The 26614-nt window shown below is 46.2% G+C and overlaps 2 protein-coding genes across 2 annotated transcripts; one reads left to right on the top strand and one right to left on the bottom strand.

The window, feature by feature from the left end:
* Positions 1 to 26614, bottom strand: LOC128715638 (serine-rich adhesin for platelets). Its single transcript, XM_053810549.1, has 14 exons — positions 26506 to 26614; positions 24915 to 25466; positions 23947 to 24098; positions 16076 to 17398; positions 11619 to 11821; positions 3370 to 3471; positions 3152 to 3301; positions 2794 to 2913; positions 2607 to 2701; positions 951 to 1042; positions 678 to 870; positions 475 to 610; positions 208 to 384; positions 1 to 118 (listed from the first exon to the last, which is right to left on the bottom strand). The coding sequence occupies exons 2-14, from the start codon at positions 25450 to 25452 to the stop codon at positions 1 to 3; spliced, it is 3399 nt and encodes a 1132-aa protein (XP_053666524.1). The 5' UTR covers positions 25453 to 25466; positions 26506 to 26614.
* LOC128715637 (protein DENND6A) lies at positions 4772 to 8248 on the top strand. Its single transcript, XM_053810548.1, has one exon. The coding sequence runs from the start codon at positions 4772 to 4774 to the stop codon at positions 8246 to 8248; it is 3477 nt and encodes a 1158-aa protein (XP_053666523.1).

The raw sequence follows: 26614 nt of genomic DNA, 5'->3' as shown, positions 1-26614 counted from the left end.
TTACAGTACATGCAAATTTTCACAGCTCTTGGATTTCGAATCACGAGCCCACACACGACCGAGCAACCCTTTCACCTTGAGACTAGCGGATGTTCGCGATCCTCGATATTTCCTAGGACTGTGTTCGAGAGAGGAATAAAGAAACAAGAATTCCACCATTACCACCCGGTTTACACCACCACCGAAAAGAGCTGACTGGTCCCTTACCTACTGTGCGCACTTCCGGGCGGGGTGTCGACGAAACCGCCCCCGCTAGCCGGTGGTCCTGAAACTGGTGTGCTGGGATTCGTGTTGCCACCGATGCCGGCCAAACAGATGGCACCACCCAGTGGCGAACAGGCTCGACGTTTCGATTTCCGAATCGATCGTTTCCGGAAAAGGTCCCTGCAAAATGAAACCAAAAAAAGGGCGGTTATCAAATTAAGCTTTCCATAACGGTACTCCTGACAAACAGTTCCAGGTTTTGGTATGTACCTTGATTTTTCCGGATTTTCCAATTTTAATCTTATCTGGGAGAGCAGTCCCACCAGCAACTCGTCCACATTGTGATTGATTCCGACGGATGTTTCGATGAATTTACAATCATACTGTGTTGCCATTGCTTTACCCTCTGTCGTTTGGAAGCGAAAGAAGAGTGAATTGAGCTATTCTCCCTAATGCAAGACCCGCGATCTTACCATCAGACGTCACCACACGGCACCGGGCCAGGTCTGCCTTGTTGGCCACCAGTATCACTGCCTTTTGGGCGATGTTTTCTGTCGTCCAAAGGATTTGCAGAACTCGCTCCGCTATAAGGAAAGTTTCCTTATCCGTCGACGAATATATCACACAATAACCGTGCGGGTCGTATGTAGACATGCAATTTTCGGGCTGTAAGATAGGATGGATTGCGGAAAGGAAACGGATGAACAAGAAGATCAATGACACTCAGGAGGTTCTTAGCTACTTACCGCCATTTCGTTATAACTATGGTCGATGAATGTCAGTTCGGATTCTTCTCCACTGAGAAGCACGGAAACCGTTTTTTCTCCCGAGTCATCATCTTGCGTAGGAATAGATCAAAAAGAAAGCAAAACTAGTTTCAGAATTTTGTGTGCAATCTTTCCAATGAGAAATCTCTGAATGTAACGAATTGGGCGCTAAAATGCAATAATCCTGTTTACAATATATTAAATTCCCGTTTGTCACGCCACAGCGCACTCTGCTACACTCAAACCTAAAGTGACAATGATGGAGCGAGTGGTTAGCTTTCATAAATAATTGCATTCACTAGCTGCAACAAAGTCGTCCATTGTGAAATGTTGAACAATTCTAGTGTTGCAGCTCTACCAGCAAGCATTAAATACAATAGTCTGACCTCGATGCTACGTACTATGATTCAGAATCGATGGAACGTGTTTCATTGTGGTTCAAGGTGATGAGGATAATAAAAACGGCTCAACAAAAAGGGTAGAGAGTACAGGTGTCGGCAATGGGCCTTTGAAGAAAGGACGATCCATTGCAGCTGACGCGCGTCCGTCATGAATGCACGGATGGATGGGTAGAAATTGTCACTGAGGCAATCAAGAGACAAGCGAAAATGCGAAAAGCACACCGCTAGGTCACCAGAAGTAGTGACCAATATTAAATCAGCACTCGCACCAAGGTACGCGTCACCGGTAATATCGGGCGGGCTGGTTACAGAATAAAGAAGGAAATTTAATTAAGTCCTTTGCCCCGGTGGAAGGTCGATTCGACGTCACTTCCATCTATGGCGGATGGTCGTCCTCCCGTATTGCGTTACGTGTAGTGGGTGGTCTTTCCTGCCAGGCTAAAGAGTGTGTCAGGCAGAGAGGAAATTGATTTTCTTCAACGGAAATTACGGGCTTTTGAGAAGCATATTGATACAAAGTAATTACTTTCATCTTGACAAACTACATTCATACTAGTGTATGTTATTTACGATCATACATCATGCATATTTGACAGGAAAGTATTGCAAACTTGTTAGCCCGAAAACAACTTCCACAATAGTGCTATTCTGTTCACATCAATCCAGAACAAGTGAATTGATGGCGTTGCCCTTTTCGAAAAGAACAAGCAAAATCAATTGCAACGTGTAATTCCATGATCGTGTTACTCTCTTTCTCCTTTGTTGGGGTCGACGTGGTCGTTACGATGGTTTTGGGCGGTTCCGGAAAATAACGTAACACGAGTGTGGGACCCATTATCCTCCGGAATATTGACGATTTGCAAGGTGCTGTTGACAGTTTCATTACGCCAAAAACCATTACGTACACATGTGCGACACGTCCTACCGCATCGCATGGTGTGAGAGGAACGTGGAACAGAGGAGTTGTCCGAAACATTTATGCAAACAAGTTGTTCCATTTGGAGGGAATCGTGTCACGGCAAGTAAGGTGCAGTGCATGCTATAATGGATAATCAATTATTTTAACTTCCCTCCTTTACAAAACTCGCACAGCGTGGTGTTTGGATACAATGTGCCACAGCATTGTACAGATTCAGATTAATTTATGTTTAAACATGCATTTTTGACAATAAATTCCTTTAATTAGACGCCGGTATCATAGACTATCTTTAGGCTATAAAATGATATCCCTTACCTATGCTAGTATCATATGCATGCAGGTATTCCGATGTCATGAACTGTGAAACTAATGAGCTTTTACCCACGGCCGGTCCACCCAGCATCAGCACCCTAGGAAACAAATCGATGAGCGTGAACGAAAATGTTATACACATATGCCTTAATGTTGTCCCCATCGACTTAAATGGTTCAATGCGCCTTACTTGTACGGTCCAGATGCCGGATTAGATGTACTGCTCTCTCGACTAGATGCCAAACTACACGTTGCTGACGTCCGAGCAGAACCAGCAACGGCTCCGGCGGCAGGAGTTAGATGTTCAGTACTGTAACAGTAATCAAATGAAAATAGGTCAAACTCAAGCGAAACTATCGTGCAGCATCGTTGTAGTTTAATTTTCGGTACTGGTGTGGTTAAGCGTAATAAGTTCATTAAAACTTCAACTACAGCAGCTTTTCTATGTGAAATGCGCTTTTCCAGATGTACGATTTAGGTCGTCACGGAAATGTAAGAAAATATGCTGCAAGCACGTGGTTGAGAGCTGGGAAAATGCAACGAATTACCTGGAATTGGAGCTGGCCACACTATTATTTGATTTGCTTCGTCTGCTTTTCAACGAATCACCCCGATTGACGACACCCTTGCCAGTAATGGAAAAATGCCTAAGTCTGTAGTATTCCTCTTCGACTCCTGTATTCGGCATGGAAGCCACTCTGGGAGAATATTTAAAATATGATTAATTTTTAAATTCAAGTTGTTGAAGCAATGACCGTGCGATTACCTCGAACGCTGCTGTGGTAGGCATAGTTGATTTGGACGGCCTGATGCTCTACTGCCGGGAGTTTTGACCGATTGAGATCGACTGTGATGGGGACTACCATATCTAGAAACAAAACCACAATAAAAACACACAACATTATTAGCAATAAACTAATTTTAAAATTATCACCCTCCCCAAAAAATAGGGTGGTCTGCGACTTAAGGGTTGATTTCTTCGAGCAACAGCATTGTTTATACGCATTGCTCTACTCCTTTGCTGGTATATCTCTTGGACCGTAAGCACTGAAGCAGCGGGTACAAACGCGCACTCGAATGTCGTGCACGGCTGGTGCGACTGCGCTGAAAATCGCAAATACCCAACGAGAGGAAAGAAATTATCTGCCTTTGCGTACATCAAATTAGTTCCTTGTTTGTGCGGCTGATTTGAGTATGTTTGAGCGATGTCGGGGTTTGTTATTCGTTAGTAAAATAGTTTAATTCCATCACTCTATCGAAAGTGATTCTAGTTTAGGTTGGTGAAGTTTGTTAGCGGCTCTTGTGATATACATCCTGGTGAAGGTGAAAGTGGTATCATACAGCTTTGTTCTGTGTGTAGCGATCCATTCACCCTTTCGGGCCAACTATAGTCGCGATTATTCAATTTCCTATGTGCAAATCGTTCTTCGCATTGCATTGCAAGCAAGTCCACATAATCTTTCGATTACACATCGTACAACTTGGTTTGCTAAAGCCCATTTGGTTCACATCCAGCTTTCACAATAACTACCCCCCACAGGCAAGACGAAAGCATCTATGACAGGTATGTGGAAAAAAATCGCACCATGCCGAAAGCATTCTTTTGTTCGTCCGTTACACCACCACCTTGCCATTTCCACAAAAACCACGAATCACAGCTGTAACTCAATGCCAGCCAAGTTAATGGCCCTTTTCCACTGCTGTGTGCGCGAGAGTATTTTGTGTGCATGGTGGTATGTTTGTGTCAGTGTGCGGAGTTGAACAGCAGTAGAGTTGGAGAAACATACGTAAATTGTTTGTTTGTTTATGTTTTGGTTCGTATTAAATGTCAAAACGATTGTGCGGTAGCGGCAAGGTGTACGGTGCGCAGTTCGCCGCAAGTCGCGCGTGACGAATGCAAAGACTGTAATCAGCTCAACTGACTGCGGACCACTATCCGAACGGGTGTTTATCAGCACGGTTTAATGAGATTTAATTATTTCTTCCGGCACAGGCACATCAGATTAGTGAGAGATCGGGTTCCCTCTAGGCAGTGCCCTTTCATCGGGAATGCTCACTTCGATCATCCGTTACAACTTGTCGTAGCAGCAGTCTTTTGCAACTGATACGGATCATCAATCGAGAACCGAAACAGATCGACGGACAGCTGAGAAAAAGCAGCAGTTATAATGACTTCACCGAAAAACAATACTTCCGGGCAGCAACCGACATCAACGGGAACCGCAACTGCGTCCGGTTCAACGGTAGCGATAGGAATCGATTTCGGCACCAGTTACTCCAGTGTGGGTATCTACCGAAATGGCAAGTTCGAAATCATCGCCAACGAGTGCGGTAATCATCGCATTCCGTCGGTGGTTGCGTTCACTGAGAAGGGTCGACTCGTGGGAGAAGAAGCGCTTGCACAGGCCGACATTGATCCGGCCAATTGTGTGATAGAGGTGAAGCGGATTCTGGGACGTCACAAAAAGAAAGGTGGTCTTCAAGTGCAGTTCAAAGGCGAGACAAAGTGCTACCATCCAGAGGAGATCTGTGGCATTATACTGGCCCATTTGCGTTCGATGGCCGAAAAGCAGCTTGGGGTACCGGTGACATGTGCTGTCATCGCCGTACCGGCCCAGTTTTCCGATGGACAACGTCAAGCCGTGCTGGATGCGGCCACTATCGCAGGATTGAGTGTGCTGCGATTAATTAACGAACCTACGGCCGCAGCCATTTCCATCGGAATAAACAAAAAACTTATCGGCGAACAGTACGTGCTGGTATGCTCGTTTGGCGGTGGATTTCTGGACGTTTCGATCGTGACCATTTACAACGGGGTGTTTCAAGTGAAAGCTAGCTCCGGCGATACGAGACTCGGAGGATCGGATATTGACAACCGGTTGGTGGAATATTTCGTGAAGGAACTGCAGGACAAACAATCGCTTGACATCACACGGGATGGTGTCGCAATGCGGAAGCTTCGGAAGGCTTGTGAACAGGCCAAACGCACACTTTCGTACACCAGCCAGGTGACGGTGGAGATCGATGATCTTCTCGACGGTCATAAACTTTGCTCGACGCTGACGAAAGACAACGTGGACGAGCAGTGCAAAGACCTGTTCGAACGTGTCATTCTGCATGTGGAAACTGCCTTGCGACGTGCCCGAAAGGACCGTTTTGCGGTACACGAAATTATGCTGGTGGGCGAGTCTTCGCGTATCCCACGGGTGCAGATAATGCTGAGCGAATTCTTCGATCGTCGATCGCTCAGTAGCTCGGTCAATTCTGATGAAGCGGTAGTTGTCGGCACGGCTATTGCCGCCGGCATACTTAGCGGGGACAGGTCGTGTGAAATTCAGGATCTACTCTGGTGGGATTTGGTGCCACGCTCCATCGGCATGATAGGCGAAGAGATTGATGGTGTCGAAGGAACCGAATCACCCCGTATACTGATCAGCCGCAATTCAACGCTTCCGCTGAAAGTACGCCATCGGGTGAAGAATTTTCGTGAAACGCATCGGCTATACGAGGGGGAAAGTGCCATTGTTAGTGATAACATTACGCTGGGTCAATTGCAGCTCGAGGGTAGCTTTGGCGAAGGGCTGCAAGACGTCGGTCTTTCATTTAATGTGGATCTTAACGGTGTGCTGCACGTGATGGTAGAAGGAAACATTGAACTGAAGGCCACCTTGGACAAGGGTCGGCTCGAGCGATACGAAATCGATCGTATCGTGTACGAACATAAACGCTTAAAACTCGAAATGGAACACGACCAGGAGGAAAAGGAACAACGCGAACGGAAGGAAATGAGTACGGGAGTGATTGACCGACAGGAAGAACTTGAAGTGGACGGCATAGCATTGGGCACCTGGGACCGGTTTAGCGAATGGCTACACTGCATTTGTGTTGTTACGTTCGATCTCGAGTTGGGGCAAGCGATGGAGCTTATCTACCCAAAGCACGTGACGTTGACGGAGCAGGAAAAGATGAACATATGCTATCTGGCCTTCCCCGATTCTAACTCGGGCTGTATGGGTGACTCTCAGTTTCACATCCGATTGCGTGTGTCTTCGGGCTCGGAGAACTCAACACTTCCCAAAGGACTGCAGGACTTTAATTGCCATTGCATGCCGGTACACCGTGCTGATCCGGGACATTTCTGGGGCTTCGTATACTTCCGCCAGATCAAGGATGCCACACTCAAGCGAGGCTATTTCCAGAAGAGTTTGGTTCTGCTGACACGCCTTCCGTTCGTCAATCTGTTCTACGAACTGTGCGGAGTGATTGCCCCTTCCTATTTCAGCACTGGTGAACCTACGCTGGAGGCCGTCTGTGACAGTGTTTGCAAGTGGCCGTCCCTGCTCGCCGACGAGCCCTTGCAACTACACCTGCTAGGCCATGTGTATGAAGTTGCCGTACCAAAGCAAAATGGTAAATACAGCACACTGGTACTGCCGGTCGATAGCCTTTATCCGGCCAACAAATCCAACGTCAATGGGCGCCACAATCAAACCCGCATCATATCATCCGTGCACGAGATCGATATCTTCCGCAGTTTGCAACTGTTTCTGCCTCACATTCATCTGCTCTGGGAGCTGGTGCTCACTGGAGAGCCGATCATCGTAACGGGCACCTCGCCGACCGACTGCGCACACATGGTGCAGTCACTCACTAGCCTTATCAGTCCGTTGGCGTACTGTGCTGAAAGCCGTCCCTACTTCACCATCCACGATACGGAGTTCAAAGAGTTCACACAGAACAAGAACGGCCATCCGTCGATCATACTCGGTGTGACCAATCCATTCTTCGCAAAAACGCTTCAACACTGGCCACATACGATACGTCTTCAGGATAGTGCTGAAGCGCAACTGCAACGGCAACGAACGGTGACACCTTCGACCGTTACCTCGACCAGCACTCAAAGCGGCACAGTTGGTCTGCCTGCCGATGGTTCCGCGACACTCTCCAGACTGTCGAAAATCAAACAAATAACTCACAAGTTGCTAGATTCCTCGCCCGGGCTCTACACCCAGTACAAACCGTTCGTGCAAAAGGACAAAGCGTTCATCAAGAAGATATTACTCGGCCTCAAGACAGACCGTCCGCTCTCCGTGCAATCGGCTCTTTTGAGGCGACATCTGCTCGAACTGACGCAAAGCTTCATGATTCCATTAGAAAGGTACATGGCCTCGCTAATGCCACTGCAAAAGGATATTTCGCCCTTCCGATCGGCGCCCCAACCGAATCCCTTCAAGCAGGAGGATTTCCTGGCCACGCTTGACGACTGTGGACCGCAGCTGACCTCCAGCTGCAAAGGTGATTGGGAGGGTTTGTATCGACGGTTTTTCAGCTCGCCCAACTTCAAGGGCTGGTACGATACGCGCTATTTCGAGCTCGAGCAAACGCTCCAGGTGCTGCACATGCAGACGCTCTCCGAGTCTAATCTGGCCGAGTGGGCGAAGGGTAAGCTGGAGGTAGAAATTGTTGACATGATCCTGCGATTGCGCCACAAGCTGACCCTCCTGCAGGGTAACAACAGTAGCGCTATGTCCGCACTGCCCGTGCAGCTGAATGTGCGGGACACGCGGGAACAGCTGTTGCGGCACATGGAAAACATGAAGAAAAGTCTTCCGGATGATTTGAAGCAAATTCTCGGCGACGCGTGATCGTGCTACACACACATAAAGTGCGTAAAAATAAAGCTAGGCAATATGCATAATCGAATGTTGCTTTTTTAACCCGTACGAAACGATTCCTTTTCTTATCGATGACGGATTTGAGGGATGTTCATGGAGATGTGTAACGCAGCCACGTAAGTTATAAATGTATTTAATTAACGTAACATGAGCATGCATCTCCATTCGGAAGTTGTAGCTTTTCTGCAGCCGATTACAAATTCAATTTAAATTTCAACCACTGCACCACATGGACACAGTTAGTTAAAGAGTTATTTTGCTTTCCGTCGCCACAAAGCAGCACAATAGCGATTGGGAACTACTCTCGTGCGACACAAAACGACAGGATGATGACACAAATGAGACTGTAGAGCTCGTTGTTTCCTCCGTCCGTCCTACTCGTACAGCGAATGGGTTTTTTTCCACCTTACCGATCAACTAAACGATACCCATAAAAAGGATGTACAGGGAACATAGGGAACAACGGGAGATGGTCAATAGACGTACAACACCGGACCGGTAGCGTAGTTTTTTGCCCTCCTCCGCACACCATGATACTGCCATTGTCCCGAAGGAGGCAACACCACTTTGGAGCGGCCGCATTCTTGGCAGTGGGCCAAATGGAAATATTTCAAATATTCCATAAAAGCAGAACGCTGAGTACGGGGAAGAGCTTATATTTAGTGGATGGTGCTACGACTTTAATAGCCCCTTTTTTTTGTTGCTCCCCACTGCTCCCGGCGTCGTCGCCGTGTGTTTGTTGGGTTTTCCCCCGTTCAATCCAGCACAAACACCGTGATGCGAAATAGGAATTTTTGAGTGAAAAATCAATATCCCGAAGCGGTCGATGCGAGGAAGCGGCCAACACTCCCGGTACAACACTGGGAAGACTGCGTCCAACAAGAAGTTTTTGTTTCTGGACGTTTTTAATAAATATTGCAATCGTAAATTTACTACCGCACACACCCGGCGTGACGTTTAAATGGCTTCACGGGAGTTTTTTTTTACTTTATTCGTGCTTTGCTCATTAACATAAACAGGAGCGCGCGCTTGGATAGGTAAATAGTTGCGCAAATTCCACGACGATCCGCTTTTGCCGCGTCCGGTGCTATCACGCACGAATTTTGCGGCTATCATCACGTTGCACATGCACAATCCAACTTTATGTCATTAAAAGTTTGCAATGAGCTAGGGAATGTGCGGATCGGGACACATTTTGTGTGACCTTCCTTCTGTGTGGCTGAGCCTAAGCTACAGACGTGTTCCTTTTTCATCATTTCTGCACGATTCCAAATACCTACGGTTTGTTAGATAAGAGTTATCATCGTAATTGGGCACTGGGAATCCTTTGACAGTTAGACTTAGGGCCTCGGTCCAATCTACAGATTTGGAGACGCACGAGAGTACTGTAATAAAGGGCAACCGGTACGAAACCAATTTTACTTTTCGTCATTGACGGAAGTATCAAAATAAACCCATGTCAACAAACAAAAAAGTCACGCCAAAGAGGAACGAGGGCACGTGGCGGAGGTAAGATTTTCTCCCCCCGTTGTTAGAAGTTGTACTTCCACGAATTCCACGGTTGCTGGTAAGAAAACGGTCTTTGTCAGCGACAAATTGCAAAGGCGGTTTCGTGAATGTGAACGGTACTGCTGGGAGTCCCATCCGTACCGAGCAGCAATGTCATCGATCGGTTGGGTATCTCCATGCGCTGTGAAATGAATAATGGCAACTTTATTCCAGCTCATTTGCTGACATGTGAAGGTGTACGAGCATTGTTGTTCGTGGACTTTGCTGACTGTGGAAAACCGAACCGATGGTATTGAGAAACTGTTGGGAAGCAATCCTGGAACGTTCCAGAAGTTGTCACAAACAAAACTTGTTACCACCCAAAACATGTAACTTATAGCGATGGATTGTATTAAAGACATTGCGAAGCGTTACCCTGTGCTAATAAGGCACGCATGTTCCCAGCCCTGTGCAACTTCTGTTTAGGTGAAGTAAGGTTTCAGTGCGGCTAGAATCGAGACGGCTCAAATGTTTAGATAATCACAAAATAAACGGAGAAGATGGTTTAATTTAGTACATCGTTTTTCACTTTCACTTTCACACGGCCCGGAATAGACATTCTGTACCTGCCCACCTGGCCCAGCGGTAGTTGTAGGTGGGGCGATCGTAATGGTCACGTAATTAATATGAACTCAGTAATGACCCGAAGAGCAAAGGAAGAAAGCACCTTTCCCACTGGCCTTGAACAACGAACGGTCGCGAACCACGTTGCCAATTAGTCCGAAAACGGGAAGAGATGATAAAACAAAAATGGTGGCAAATCGGTAAAAATACTTTGCCTGTGTTGTTGTGCAGCGCGCGGCTGTTTTGCAACTACACAGGACCATACCACCCACCGTCCCGTTGTGTTGATTCCGCGAATTAACAAATTCCCGTTGCTATTACCAGCCCGACACATGGCGATGACCACACGGTTCAAGCGGAAGTCACAAGACAGACTGGGGGGGAAAAAAACGAATCTCATCCGATCGGGGTCTTTGTTGAAACTAGCACGATATAGACACACACACACACACACACGCTTCTTTGTATGCTGTGGGCATGAAGACGGGAATTGAAATTCATGGTAAAATGTTTATTTATCGACATCCAGCATCATCGTGGGTGAGAGAGTCCGCGCCGTCGAAAGTCTTCGCGTGAGCATTGGTGGGAAATTCAATTTCTTTTGATGATCATACTGCACACATCTCCCGCTCCATTCTTGGGCCAATCGATCGAGATACAAATCGATCACGTACATGTCTTTTGTTGCCGATATTCGATGAAGTGTGTAGGAAGCAGCGCTCTTCCGTTTATATCACCGCGACGTGACCATGAAAAGCGATGCCGAAATTCATGTCGCAAGTCGTCAGCCCTTCTTTTCTTTATGGACGCAGTAACTGGATCGGTGGAAATTTAATCAACCATCGTATCACCGACCGTCTCGACATGATGAAATTTTTGACTTTGGTGGAAGCGCGATCGGTGATGTCCGGTCTCTCCCGGTTCCGGTAAACTATTTAATGAATATTACAGCGTCGAATGGTGTAAGTAATGAGGTTCTCTCGTTACGACTCAACAAGGAACGGCTCCTTGGCGGTTCCGAAGGGAAACTGCACGGACCGAGCCTTATGGGCGAAATATGCTTCATCGCCAATATTTTAACCACACATAATGCGGTTTGCGCACCGAACGATGCTTCAAAATATGCGGACCATTTTTGTAGCGCTAAATTAAGTTGCAAATGGTGTTTTGCTTTTGTTGTTACCACCGTAAAACGGCACGGGGACAGTACCAGCAACAAACGACCTACCTCATTTCGAAATCCTTAATTTCCTCCGTGGTGAGCGCATTGGTCACGTCCAGCAACTGTCGCATGTGTTCCTCTCGTTGCTGTTTTTTCCTTTGCGTCGACTGTACCTCACCTTTCGCGCCCTGTTCGCCGACGCTGATAAAGTCTCCTTCATTTTTCAGCAGAATCGTTTCGACGGATGTGTAGTCCAGACTGAGCGAGGGCTATATCAATGGTACATACAGAAAAAAACAGACAGAATTTAATGACAAAAAAAGACATCTCGAGGACACGAGGCTTAAATGGCAGCAATCACAATCAAAAAGCTAGCAAGGAAGAACGCTATTCAAACAATTCATTGGTGTTATTTGGCACACACACAAAAAAAGACGAGTATTAAGAGTTTTATAAAACCGAATACCATTCCGCAGAAATGTTTACCAAAGGTTGTCGATTTGCCGGCAACCTTTGATAATTTGGTGGTTTGAAGTGCGCATCTGAAACTAAATTACAACTGGAAGCAGACATCAATTCCCAAAAATTCCCAAATGGCACTTATTCATTTTTTTTATCAGCAATTAGTTGAAACCTAGCTCGATATCTAGCAAACCGTCTAATCAGCAGCCCGATTGTCAATGGTAACGGCATTAATTACTCGTAACCCTCGCGTACAAGTGCGGCCAAATAGCGGCTGATTTTTCAACACGCTCGTGTTGCTGCGTAAACGCTAATGAAAAGGATAATTTTCTGCACGAATTACGGGCTGTGATTTATTGCACACTTTCGTCGAAACATAGAGCGGACGCATGACTAACAGGACAATACTGGAAGCAACAGCCTAAGTGGACAATTCGTGGGTGTCTCTGCCACGCGAACGTGACTTTATCGAGCCGGGCTCATCTTACAGATCCCGCTCGTTGGCCGCTTTCGTTTGTTTGTGCTTTTCTTCCGACCCGGGTCATTACGTGTATTGTGTGCAGATATGGTGTGTCACACCTCTGCAAGTGGCCTTCTAAGAGAGGGTCGCGCCTGGAAAGCATCATCAAATAAAATTAATCAATGTCCTCAAGCGCCTCCTCCTATAAAACATCGTCACTCCATCGGTGACGCTCATGACGTGCGGGTGGAATAACCAGCGATGCTTCCATTGACCTGAACCAGTCCACGCAGCTTTCCACGAACAGCCGTTGCGTATGGGTGTACGAATGTCCCAAATGTGGCCTGATTAAAACAGGAAACTCTGTCGCCGGCTGATGCGACACGCCGCACATAGAGACGCATCATTCACAGCGAAGGGTGAGTCGTTTGCTCTTCGTGTACATTGATCGTTCGCACATGTTTAATGCTCTCGCAACTCATTCACTGCACGCCCACGTAATGTTGTAGTTGTGGCCCGTCTACTCGTCAACGTACGACGACGCGCGGCACTCTTAATGAAATCATCGCCACTCCAACGACGACACGACACCATTTCGTGAAAGGAAAAGATTCGACGAATTTGGGACCACCTCTAACCTTCACTCTGTACACAGGCGATACGGATCTAATGGAGCATTAGTGGAAGGCAGGCAACCATAGAGATAGAAGGTAAAAAACCAATCATGAAACTGGGTGACTGAAAACCATATGTCTCTTATGAATATGTAGGCAGTTGCTACGAGAGGGTGAAACCCTTTAGTACCCACTTATTACGCTTGCGGATCAGAGCAAAAACCAATTCGCAACGAAAACAGCTCTTCTAGGAAGTGAGCTCACTTCGGCTGTGCTGTTTATCCTCTTCTTTCGGCTTACGCTCTCGGATACTTCTCAGAAGGATGACTAATATTTTTAACCAATTTCCACTGTCACCGTGTGAACGGATGAACCTCAAATGACTCAGGCGTAATTTCGTGCGTGTCGTTTGTTGACAATAAACAAAAAACAAGCAACGAATAATGGGAAGCTGGATTGCGCTAGCTACAAGCCGACAAGCGATTTACTTTTGTTCCCAAACTACTCAACTCCTAAGTTCGCTTCCGAACAAGTGTTTTTAGTAGAAGATAATATCAATTTCGAGGAAACAGCCACGCAATCATGACAAATGTTTTTGGGCTAGAAAATGGTGGGCCAACGATCCACCCCTCAATGTTGTATCCACAACATCCATTCCAGCCTGTTGGATTGACACTAAATGGAGTGTTTGAAGTGGCTTAACTAATTTTAATTAAATTTATAAATTCATGATCCACGTAGAGCTGCTGTCCACATCCATAAAACTCAATTTATCCTGCAAACTTTGCTAGCATGCTGCATTCGTAATTTCTCTATGCACTTCGTCGGACATACTCTGTGGCTGATTTTAGCCATGCAGCTAGAAACCAACCATGGTCAGTGCACATGGTCTTTCCGGAAAGCATTGTGATGATAAAATGTAATCGAAATCCGTTCAACGCGGATTGCACTTTTTTACATTCCACTACACATTTTCAGCACTTTATGAGAGCAGAGCGCACAGCATATCCAAGAAACATGAATCCACCCCCGATTGCGGATCCGTAGATACGGGGATTGGGTCCTCCAAATGTCCTTCCATATCGACACGACTCCGCGCGTGCAATAGTACGCGACGTTACGAGCGACGTTATCAGGACCAGTTCCTTTTTTCCGATACGTGACGACGTTCGTGGGATTGCAGAGACACGACGATTGGACAAACGTCAAATAAAAACAAGTTAGAATCAAATTTCGAGTCCGACTGTGCTTCCACCATCGTTGCCAAAGAAGCGAATTCGATTATTGTCGATGATTGAAATAACACAAAAAGAAAAAAAGCTTTTGAGCCCACCGTTTGGGCCATGTTCGCGAAGGTGTCAGCCTTAGTGTTAAACAACAATCTGCGTACGTGAGATTGAATGTGAAATTTACGACCTGGTACGCTGGACTCGTGATAACCTTCGAGTTGTAAGAACTGCTAGCAGGAATTTGTTTTACCTTTCATTCTCAACTGAAAACATCAAGAACAAAGGGTGGAGGAAGTAGTTTCATGGAATTTTTGGAACAAAACACTACAATGACAAAAAGGAAATCCAAACAACGCGTAAATTACACCACCATTTAGCAGATAGCCATTATTTGTTTTTTTTTCAGATAAAACGTTTGTTTATATAGGTTTCGTTCGCCGGAAAAATGCCAGAAGCCGGTTCAAAGAACATTAAACAATACCCAACACAATGGCGTTGAGCAGTAACGTACTGATGTATCCACCTCATCGGTTTGGCTAACGAAACAACAACAAAACGTTGTCGGAAGGGAAATAATGCAATACGATAAAAATATACTGCTACTGATACAAAAAGGGCAGGCGTAAAATATAAAATTTCACATTAAAAATCTGAAGGCAATAGTACAACGAAGCAATTCTAATCACAGGAGCCATTTCGTTCGTGTTCCGGAAGTGGTGTTTTACATTAAACAACGCACGTACTACTCCGAGCGGTGTAGCTAATGACGCACAGGCCTCGCAAAGTAGCAGCCAACACGTGTCCAACAACCATAAACATTGGTGTGTGAGTGTGTATGTTGTTAGGAAATATCATCAATATCCTAATAATCATTAACGTCTGCGGTGCGAACGATTGTTTCGTTTTGCTAATAGCAACAAAAGATTACTTATAACTATACAAACCACACAACGCTGGTATGGAAAAGATACTTAAAAATTAAATAAAACGATTGGCCGTTAGCACATTACGCTGAAGCATTAGTTAAGAGATGTGCACTGCTGGGAAAAGCATTGGATGCCACCAAACGGTCATACCTTTTGGTCCAAAAATTTGGTCACTTTCTTAATTAAACGATTCATCTTGCGACGATACCGAAGTCGAGTTATACTCTATCACAAGGGCACCACCACCTCCCAGCTTCTTGTTCACCGTTTTCTCTAGTACGATTGGTAACTTTTATAGCGGTATTACAACAATCATTATCATTTCTGTGCACTGCTGTCGCAAAAGCTACAACTCGAACATTTGACGTTGTGGAAGATGTGCGTATTGCCGTCAGCCGATCGCCGGTTATCGTAAACAATTGCCAGAAGGCAAAACAAAATTTGAATCCTAGATGAGATAAACCAGCAGCCAGACACAGTAGTAACGACGGGGAGCGCTTAAAATAGCTCCTACAGAGTAACAACCGTTTCGCTGGAAGGCGTGAAATACTCTCTTCAAAGATCACTTCCAGCAACGATGTTCACGTACGATAAAACACACATGTGTCTAGTTGAACAAGGCAAAACACTCCCGAAAAATGTTTCACGCACGATACACAGAACACAGAAGACTGCAGTTTTCACACGTTACGAAGGATAACAGTTCAACTTTCACAACATACACAAAGACAACACGAATCTGGTAAAACTTGATTCTTCCTTATGCATTAATATCGCAAAAATGACACTCGTGCATGTGACAGAGAAAATGAGGACAGACAAAACTACGTACTTGCTGTACGACTATTGTCGCCCGCGGTTGTGTACAAACTGCTCCTTCCATCGGGTTTGGCGTAACATTTATAGCACCGGTGATCATTGCGCCTGTGCCAACGACTTCCATCGAACGGAGGCCACCACCACCAGAGGTCGCCACCGATGCCGGGGACGACGCACGCGCTTTGCCAGTTTCGCCGGTTGGTTCTACGCTTGATGAGACGGAAATTCCCGCAACGGAACAGCATGACGTTTCCGCGAAGTAGTCGACGCGTAAATCCGGAAGCGTGCCGCAGCCCAGGTGTTGTGTCGCTGCTGTCCCACCCGCAGACTTTGACGGCATCATGTCGAACTTGGTGGCGATCTGATCAAACTTGGACAGCCGTGGATGAGGGTGGCCAACCCCCGGACCGGACGCCGTGTGATCGTTGCGACGCTGTGGTGCAAATGCATCGGACGTGCTCGCCACTCGGTTGCGCTTCGAAGGTGTCGCATTGCGGTCAGTTGGGGTATCGCGGGTTTCTTGCTGCGACAAGTAAGCGTATTGCTGAAAGATCGAATAATGATCGCTGAAGATTTCTGCATCGAATAGTGCTTTGGATGGCGACTCGCCACAACCAACGACAGCACCAACGGTCCGATAGTCCTCGTCACTACGGCGCTCATGCTCGAACAGTAGCTCCTCTTCCACCGCGAAACATTCACGCTGGATGCGATCATAATCGATTGCTTCCCGATCGAATGGAAACATCGTTAAATCCGGATCGTAGTTTGGATTCTTGAACGGTTTACCCGATGCGCCGGCGGATGTGACTGCAGCTGTAGCTGCAGCAACTGCGCTTCCAGCCTGCTGTACGAGACGTTCCTTACGGGTTTTGAAACTGTTCATTAGACGCTTTGGCGTGGATGTGGACGATTGCGTTGGTTCCATCAGTTGCTTCGGAGGCTGTGCTATGTCCGGAACACGATCCTTTGCTGCCGTGGTGTTACTAATGATCTGTTCTTGGGCAGTTGCGGCATCAATCGTGTTTGGAGAATGGTCCGGTGTGTGTTCGACCGAGGCGGGTGGCATTTTTGGTGGCGGACGTCGCACTGGGTTTGGTGATTCATCGAAACTAAACATGGTTTCGTGAGTGCGCGCGAAAGAGGCAACATCGCCACGGCTAACACCTCCGCTATACGTTTTCGGCGAGATGGGTGGATCGAAAGGAAAGCGGGTTGCGTTTGACGAAACCGGCGCTGTGCGTGGTTGTTGCGCACGGTTTGAGGCTCCTGCGACGATTTTTGGCGATTCACGGGGCGAAAACATGGGAGATCTCGGTGACATATCTTCCAGTTCCTACAAAACATAGAAAACATACATTAAAAGTGATCGAATTGTTTGTTGTGCCAATTTATTGCCACAATAAAGTAAAACTAATTCTGCAAATCACTGGGCGTCTCCATTTACAAAAAAAAAATAACAAAACACCGGGCGCCTCCATTGAAATTACTTTCATCACAATTTTTAAACAATAAATACGTAAACCTTCATACGAAAGGTTTATCTGTATGCGATATGAAAAGATTGTTACTTTCTAAACCGGGAATGATTTGCAACTGACGGGTTGAACAAACAATACATTCACCAGCAAAGGTTGAAACAAGCACAAACCGTGTCATAATTTGATTTCATCAAAGCGATGTGCTGCCATCGTTAAACTGGACACAAACAAGCGCCCCCCACCACCCCGTTATATCATTTGAAGACTGGCTCAAGACAATTTCTCTAGCAGCGGCGCTATTGTAGTTCAAAGCGGACAACCTACACTCCAAAAACTCCCACTAATTAGCGCGCAATTTATTGTCCCCTCAAATAAACATCAAGCAGCTGCTGGCAAGTATTCGTGCGTTTTGCTGGAATAGATATAAACTCGGAGGGTTAGTCGGACCATTTTCCAGCCTGGTTGATTGTCCGAACAAGGTGGATGGACAGCGCGACAAGGTGGAGGATTTAAAACTCTGTCAACTACTGGCCAAGATAGACTCTCTACTGCTCGGACTCACAACGCCCTAAGCGAAACAGAGCTATACTCTGTTACACAAAGTCGTGCCGCAACGAATGTTGCTTGTGCGCAACGTGTATGAGAAGAGATTTATGACCGTTTTCACGGTTACAAAGGTAAAAGACCTTCCGCAAGACACCCGAATGAACAGGCCAGTCAGAATAAAACCAAAACCGGTGATGACTACAGATGTGTGGCGGGATCGCACCGAACGAACAAGTCGCAGGAAAAGATTAATTGCAATTGTGCCTTGTATGTCTCTCCTCCTTTCAGCATCATAGGAATTCTTATACCGCTCCGAGTGACATCATAAAAAAATAATTACTATCAAGATTCTCTCAAGATGTGCGGCGTGTGTCTACGGTTCGTCAGCGTACTTCCGGCTCGAGAGCCGTTACTGTTATTGCGACTGTGATGATCGCTAGTTTTACTGACCATTACGCTTATTAATATTAGCACTATTGCCATAATCCCCCCTTCCGCTAGAAACCACTTTTCATTTCGCACCATCACGTAAAACGGCCATTAATGGCAAAATGGTGCGTGAATCAATGTGGTAAACCCTGTTGGACATTGGCCCCAATATGTCTGCCGCGGTCTCAGCGGTTCTACCCCAATGGTGAGAAAGAAGCATCGTATGCAGTGTAGCAAAACGGCACTTTTGTCACGACCACGACGGCATATGGAGCCAAGAGTCAATAAAATCCATCCATCCGCTCGTATCCGCTCTCCCTTTTGCAAAGTCATTGGACTTTTCGCGTCGATGCATACCCCCGCGATAATGGGGGAATCGCGGGAAAAATGATGGAGGCAAAGCAGCGACTGCGTTCGTCGTCACTTTCCCTCCACTATCGAAGCGCACCCAACGCCTAACCATTACGCCAAAACGCACAAGCTAACTAGGGGCAACGGCTGACTTGCGATGACAGAGCAAATTGTTGTCCAAACACACGTCAGTGACAGGCGGACGACATCCAGCAGGGTCCAGGAAGCGTTTCCACGTCAACAGCGTCGCGCGCGAACGACTACAACGCGTGTGTGTGCGATTTGATCAACAATTCTGCGTGAGAGCGTAGCGCGTTTTCCAATAAATGTGTCTGTGCTCGTTGGCCAACGGCATGGGGTGGTTGTTGTTTTTGCGCTTTTCCCCACGCGGTCCGCTGCTGTCTCAGGCGTATGTTTTCTTTATTGTGATTCCGGCGATCGGCAAGCAACGATGGAGATCATTGTACGAAACAACGGCGACACTTTGAAAACCGTAGGCTGTTCGGCTACTTTAGGACTTTAGAATAGCATGCTCCTGTCATGTCCCAGAGAAGAAAAAACACACAAAGATAGATTAGTAAAACAGCATATAGAGCTGCAATTTATACAGCTTCATGCTCCTTCTAGACATTTATTTGCATACAAGGCAATAGACGGCAGGTGGTGAACTCTATGTACTTCCTCGACGATTACGGTGCGAAAAACTACGCTAGGCAAATTTTAGAGCAAGACATCCTTATTTTTCTACGGACAACCCGTACAATACACTATGCAGGCATTCTGCACGGCGTCAAATGCATGACCGGATGAAATCGTAACGGTTTCGCTCAGGTACACCCATCGACGAAATGTATGCAAAATTCCGTCTGCTTTCGCATTCGTGCACTTTCAAACAATGCTATGGTGTTGAAAGGAAAGGACTAAAGACTGAAATGAGAGTATCGTATCATGAAATGAGAAACACAGTATTACACTTTTTCTTTCCCACACAATTTTATTTTTTCCACATGTTCGTGTTGTGCAACTTTTACGCATATAAAATATTGCCTTGCGTGTGTGTTTCTGTTCCCGGGCAGCTTCTTCCGGCAGTGCCGCACGGCATGCGAATACGACGAACCAAACAAAGAGCATTATACAATAACAAAACAACATTTGTCTGCAGTCGTAATGAGACGAAGGGCAACGTTCAGAGGAGAATGGGGGAGAATGGGAACAGAAAAAAAACACACACATACACAAAAACAACACTCATATAGAGCATAAAACAAAGCATCACTCACTAAAATAAGCCCATAATGTCGCTTTTGCCAGCAACGTTACGACAGCAAAGGTAAACGCGTATGAGAAGTTAAACCATTAGCCTCCTTCCAGCGAGCAGATAGAAAAAAAAGGAAAAACACATATACGGGAAGGTAGGCAAGAAAAACAATAGCACAAACGGTAAAAATGCCGGACTCACCCTCCAGCCGGGACACTAAACTGCAAGAATGCAAAAAAGTGTACAAATGTGTGGCATGTCGTCCATTCCGTTCGGGGTCATTAGCGAGAAATGTTAATGGAGTAGCAAAACAACTTTAATGCCTAACGAATTCAAAGGTAAGCATCACACAAATGCTTTCAGGGCAGGCGGCCCCTCATGCTTATAAATGCTTATAGAACCGGTCAATGCGCCTGTTTTCGCTACAAGATTTTCAAAATTCTCATTCATAACTGAAGATCATCTCCCTATAGAAAATGGGCCAATAATAATTCTGGAAAAGATATTATTATCTGGCCTGACAGTGACAGTGCAAAAAGGACAGCAGTGCAAACTCTGACACATCTAATTACATTAATTAACAAAGGCATCGCCGGTCTCCATCCTGCATTAGATGGGAATCAGTCAACAAGGATTGATCCTGCACGCAAACCGGAAACAAAAAATCATAACAAACGACCCCGGCTGCTGGTGCTGTTGTTGTACACCCGGATGATATGCCACTTTGCTCTGAAGAGTAAACCCAAAGCTTCCTCTTGCCGTGCGGGATACAGGGGGGTGTGCGCTTTTATAAGAGTGCTCTGTGCTGCATGTCCTGCGCACTTTGCTGCAGGAGCAATGAAGGGGCGAACGATGGGACCCAGTGTGAGATGAAAATTAAATCAACCCCCTCAGGATCCGTACCGTTTATGGTATGGTCGCCGCAAGTATCTGCGTACTTTTTTTATTTCATTGTCCTTCCCATGGGCAGAATTTGTATGCCACTTGTTCTCTTTGTTTGAACCATTGGTATTGATATTAATGGCGAGAATTCTTCCTTTCTGCTATACAATCATATTTCTTCCTTCACAGCACCTTTTAATTAGGACACACTGTCCCCTTCCTGTCGTGTTCATGCCCAAGAATTCATCGACTCGTCAATTATGTTTTGTATCGGAAGAAATCGCTGAAGCCCGGCGTCTTCAGCAGGTACTATGCCTTAAAAAAGGAAGCACCTTTACTGAAAAATCATAGCGACACAGCGTGACAGATGGTGCACGGCCTCAACTCACGGTAAGTGGATTATTCAAGAGGGCGCATCTTCCTGCACCCCGAAACCCGAACGGTGACCCGGAGCCATCGTCCATCGGCATTGCGGATCCTCGCTCCTCTCACGTGAAGTGTGTTTTTGAGTGGCAGAATTTCGACTCGGCAAACATTTTACCGCTAAAATACGCTTTACTGAATATCGGATAGTGGTCGCGGGTGTCACCATCATCACCATCACCAGAAGATGGTCCATTGTCCTTCGTCAGCGGACGGGTGGGACGGAGGGGACACGGGCAATGGTTCTTAGCGGTAGCTCATTCTGCTTTTGACATTTTGATTCTATTTATTGCGGGGGCAAAGCAAGAAGCTGGATAAACGGGAAATAGTGAAGAAGCGCAGACATCTTGTTGATCATTGATGATGTTAGAAGAAAATGGGCGAATGGCCGGGAAAATGCTATGGAAATGAAGCATTTGCAAATAGCAAATCAAAGCATTTTCTAAGAAAAGCACGCTAAAGTATGTCTACCTTTGAAAGCACGGCTCACTGAAGCGGAGAATCCGGATATGCTTTGATAAACGATGATAAAGCACATCGCAAGTGTTTCGGCAAAGGGGAACACATCTGCCACGCTCTGGGCAAATCGGAAGACTGTTCTCCACCAAACAGCTTCCTCTATCGATTGTGCTCACATACATAAGGTATCTCGGAATTCAAGGGAAAAATAATGTTCCACCAACCAGAGCAACTTCACTGGATTTATATTAAAGGCAATTCCGGTCCTTAATATCATCAAAACAGACTTTCCGCTTTTTTAAATGGAGAGTTCACATCGAAGACCGCCGTGAGGATCGAACATCACGCTCGTACCAAGAACTCGTAACTCTCTAACGCTACGTGTTAAAACTAGTCTAATATGCGATTTTATAGACGACACACTTTCGTAGCTGATTACACCGAAGAAACGTGTCCGAGCCGCGAGTGCGAGAAATTGTTGAAGCAACAAATTCTATTTAATATGTGGCAATGATTCAAAAGCATACAACAAATCAATTCGCGTACCACTGCCGGGTTTTCCCCGTTCTCCTCCGGCCCTTTTCGCGCCTTTCCGGCGTGATTAACACGTGCCACAGTTTGATGCGTGTTGCGCTACTGTAGGTGCAATTTTTCAACTGTACATTACTGCTGTCGCCGTTTCTGATATGTTTACACAATAGTGAGATGAAAAATCGTGCCCCGATCGCCACATATCAATGGTTTTGCTGCTAAAAATAACACACAAACAGGCTAATTATAACATGCCCACAGAGTGACGCTAGCTATTAATAAGATCGCTACAAACATGCAACCAAACGCACACATGCACATACGCAGCGCGACTGGCAACTCGCGCGAGAAACGTGCCACACCTTAGCCAGTGCAGATTTGCATTCGGCCATGCAGTCGGGGCGTCATCGTCCGTCTATGCGTACCATCTTAGAAATCGTACTGTCAACAGCCTTTTCGGTGAAGGGCCCGCTGTACAGCACTCGGCAACAAACCCCCCCCCCCCCATCATCAGAGGGGTTGGGTGTCGATCAGGTCGCAGAATGAATGGGTGGTCGATGAGACCATTTCTCTAAGTTACTCAACAGTGCGCAAATGACGTCATTGACTGCGACTGTCTGGGCAGCCGAGCGCGGTCAGATGCAACGCCGGCTGGGGGGTGGGTGGTGCTGAGTGCTTTCTTTTCGGTACTTTAGAATTTAGGTTGCTGCGTTGCAGATTGCATACGATCGTCATGCGCTCACGTGCGTTGCGTTTGTGCGGAGCGAGAGCGTTTGGTTCGAGAACGGTAGGCGAAACTACGCAACAACAACGGGGGGAAAAAAAGCAAAACGCCACATCGCACACATTGTGAAGCACAAAACACGGATGTGGGATTCCTGAGTGGTTCGAACGCGAAGCGGACGTAACGAAATGCCACTAAAATATTGATCATAATTGCAATTTCAATATTTACCCACCACGGTCTTCCCTGGCGGTAGTTACCTAAGGAAGGGGGCGGCGGGTAGTCTCCCGCTACAAATTGAGATATTACGAGCTCGCGCGAGATTAACAGTCTATTCCCCGCACAATCGCGACCATTGAAAACCTGCCTAATGGGTAAGTGCAGTTCGACAGTTTGGGGTAATTGCCGAGGGTGTGTAGCACTGCATTCCATAGCGAGCGGCGTATGTATAAATGGCCACCGCCAGTAACCGGCTTCCGGGAACCAGCACCCACGCTTGCGAACCAATTGGTTTAAAAACAGCAATTGAACGTAGAAAAATCGGAATAATGTGGGTCGCACGGACAAACATAAGCGACCAGTACACAAGTTGTGCAATGGGTTTGCCGAATTTGTTTGCAATGTTAATAAGCCTTTCATACACAGTTTCAACTGCTGGTAATGAGAAAATATTAAAATGCGTTTCCGAAGGAAAGAGAATTTAGTTTGCTTAAAAAACATCCATTTTGTGACCTCAGAATTAGATCAGAAGCATGGCGGTACATGAACAGCCATACGGAAGGAACATTACAAACACTTACCTGATAACTGATCAGTAATGGGGTGTCCGGTCCATTAATGACGGTGATATTTTCATCCTCCTCATTGCCCGCAGTTTGGTTCAATGCGATAATGCTGGAGCTTTCGTCCTCGAGCGAGCTTAGCAATGGTTCGCTTTGTCCAGAAACATCACCTACGAAAAGAGGAACAAATTCGTTCGTTTATCTCTGCTGGAATAACAGAAATATGGTTGTTTTTGTGGTAATTTCTCTCTCACTAATCTCCACGTCGACATAATAACGGCAAGTTTTGATGGATATTATTATTTGTTGTGGTACTGTTTGCTATTGTTACAAAGGTAAAACAACCACAAATTTTAATCCAAACCAATTGAGACCGGAGAGTAATCGTACAGAGTTGTAAACAAAAGCGAGACAAACGATGTTGCATCCTTCGCAATTGGCGCAAAGAAAAACACAAAACAAAAACGAAAAACGCTACTTTTCTCTTTCGTTTTTTGTATTTTGGCTTCCGATACGATCTTGCATCACCATCCTACATCGCCTTTCGTTCGCAAGCGAAATATTTGTAAACATTACTTCCAACTGGCAACAACAAGATGCTGTGGCCTGTCTGGGGATTGGGTAAACATCTACGAAATTCGCTCATAAATTCTTATGCCAACTGAAGGGGTGAGGGAGAGAATGGAAAAGCTTGTCTTTATAAGGAAAAAATCGTTGTTTTGAAGTATTTGCGACGTAAATTCCGTTGCTAATATTGCATTGTGTGCGTTTTTCTTGTACACCGACTGTTTAATAAACAAATACGGAATGATCTACCTAAGAGTAGAGTTATGTAAATATTCTCAAACAAGCCTTTATTCCTCAACATCATTTTCCGATTATTATAATAGGAATGTTTGCAACACCTATGGCCTTGGTAGGAGGGCAATATCGCACGGTAAAATGGCCACAGGTTAGATGAAATAATGCATGAACCACTTTCGTACCTAGGTCTAGTGAATCGTTAGTCTCCGTGTCCGTAGTTGTCGTCACGTTGGTGATGTGCGTCGAGGCGGAATCGGTAGAGGTGTTAATAGTGGCTTCGGACGTTGTGGACGATCCCATGACGACTACCTTCGGCACGGTTGAAGAGCTGGCGGCTGCTGCAGCAACTGCCGTTGCCGTAGTTGCTGCCGCGGCCGCCGTTTTGGCCACTTTGCTTGCACGAGCCGTCTTGAAGTAGAGCCTCCGCAGGGCCGACGTTGGCGTGGACGTGTGTGAGTGGTTTGCTTGGGAGGGGTCCGGTTCGGGACTAGCGCGTGCCGTACTTGACCGCCCGTGGCCCTGGTGAGGTGTTGGTGACGTAGAGGATGACATCGTAGTCGTGGACAGTGCCATCGAGGAACTGGCGACAGCTTCTACGTTGGGGTTCGATGGCGTTGATGTGATGGAGGAAGCGGCAGAAGGTACGGTGTAGCTCGCCGTCAAGGGACCGCAGTGGACGCTTCCAATCGGCTGCTGCGGCTGGGAAACCGACACTGTCATGGCATCGGGGGGCACTGTAAATCAAATCGAAACGGGGAGAAAAGTTCTATGTAGTACAAGTTTGCCTAGCTGTATTGTATTGTATTGTTGCCTGATGCGGAGAGCAAAAGTAAAACATTTTTTAACTACGGATCGGTGGATGTTTATAACTTTTATCACCAGCTTCTTCTTCTTCTTCGTTGGCCCGCTCTTATTGTTGAGCACGTCGTGCTGACATGGCCTGGTCACTAATATGTTTCCAGGAGAACATATGTTTTATCACCAGCGTTTGACGCATTTCAACTTTACTGTTTTAACTTACTTTATAGTGGAAGTGTGATCGATTGCGGCTCATTCTTATCAGTGGTTCAGCATTCACTGTAGTACACCGAAGGTTGTGGATCAAACCAAATCTGGATTAGATGATTCTTCCCGAGAACTTGTTAGTCAGTTTTTTTGGTAATTCATGTGTTTAAAATTGAAGTTGTACACCAACATTCACCCTATAGAGTAACGGATTTTGACGAATATTTAAGCAGCAGTTTATAAACACCGATTTGCGAACGTTACGTTCGACTTTTCCGATATCGTAGGAAATCTTTATCAAAGTTGTTAGCGTCAAATTGAAGCTTGGACGATATTTGCCCCGAAACTGAACGCCTGAAGTTCATACAATAATGTTCCATTTTTACCCTTCTACTTTCCGAAGCAAAAATGTAGGAGTCCGTACAGTTCTGCAAAGTGTAACACAAGTTTGTACAAGCATGGTCACACTGTGTCCTACAAATGTCTGCCGCATGGGGTTGAACTTTGCCAATTTTTTTATCTGTTTTTGTTGGAGCTTTATTCTTCTTCGCGCGGAGAGGGCGTCTCATGGAACAATCAACCTTAAGTGCGTGTTCTAGGCGGAAGAACCAACTTTAAGAAGTACACCACAGCCAAAGAAAGTTCGTTTCCCTAGAGGGTAAAGGAAGCCGTTTACCTTGAACCAACAATTCCGACAACCGGAACCAAACACTGCGTGGTGTCGCGCGCGTGTTTTACCTTACGCTCCGACGGCGAAAGCTCTCTTACCTTTATTTTTCCGGGGCGTTGAAGGGGGTTGTGCCGGGGTGGGAGGTGGAGATCGGCAGTTATCTCGCTCTCGACGACATCGGAAGGGTGAGGAGGATCGTTCAACACT

The sequence above is a fragment of the Anopheles marshallii genome, chromosome 3 (genome assembly GCF_943734725.1).
Source record: "Anopheles marshallii chromosome 3, idAnoMarsDA_429_01, whole genome shotgun sequence".
NCBI lineage: Eukaryota > Metazoa > Arthropoda > Insecta > Diptera > Culicidae > Anopheles > Anopheles marshallii.
Note: the sequence above shows the minus strand (reverse complement) of the source record. Positions and strands in the feature narration are given on the sequence as shown.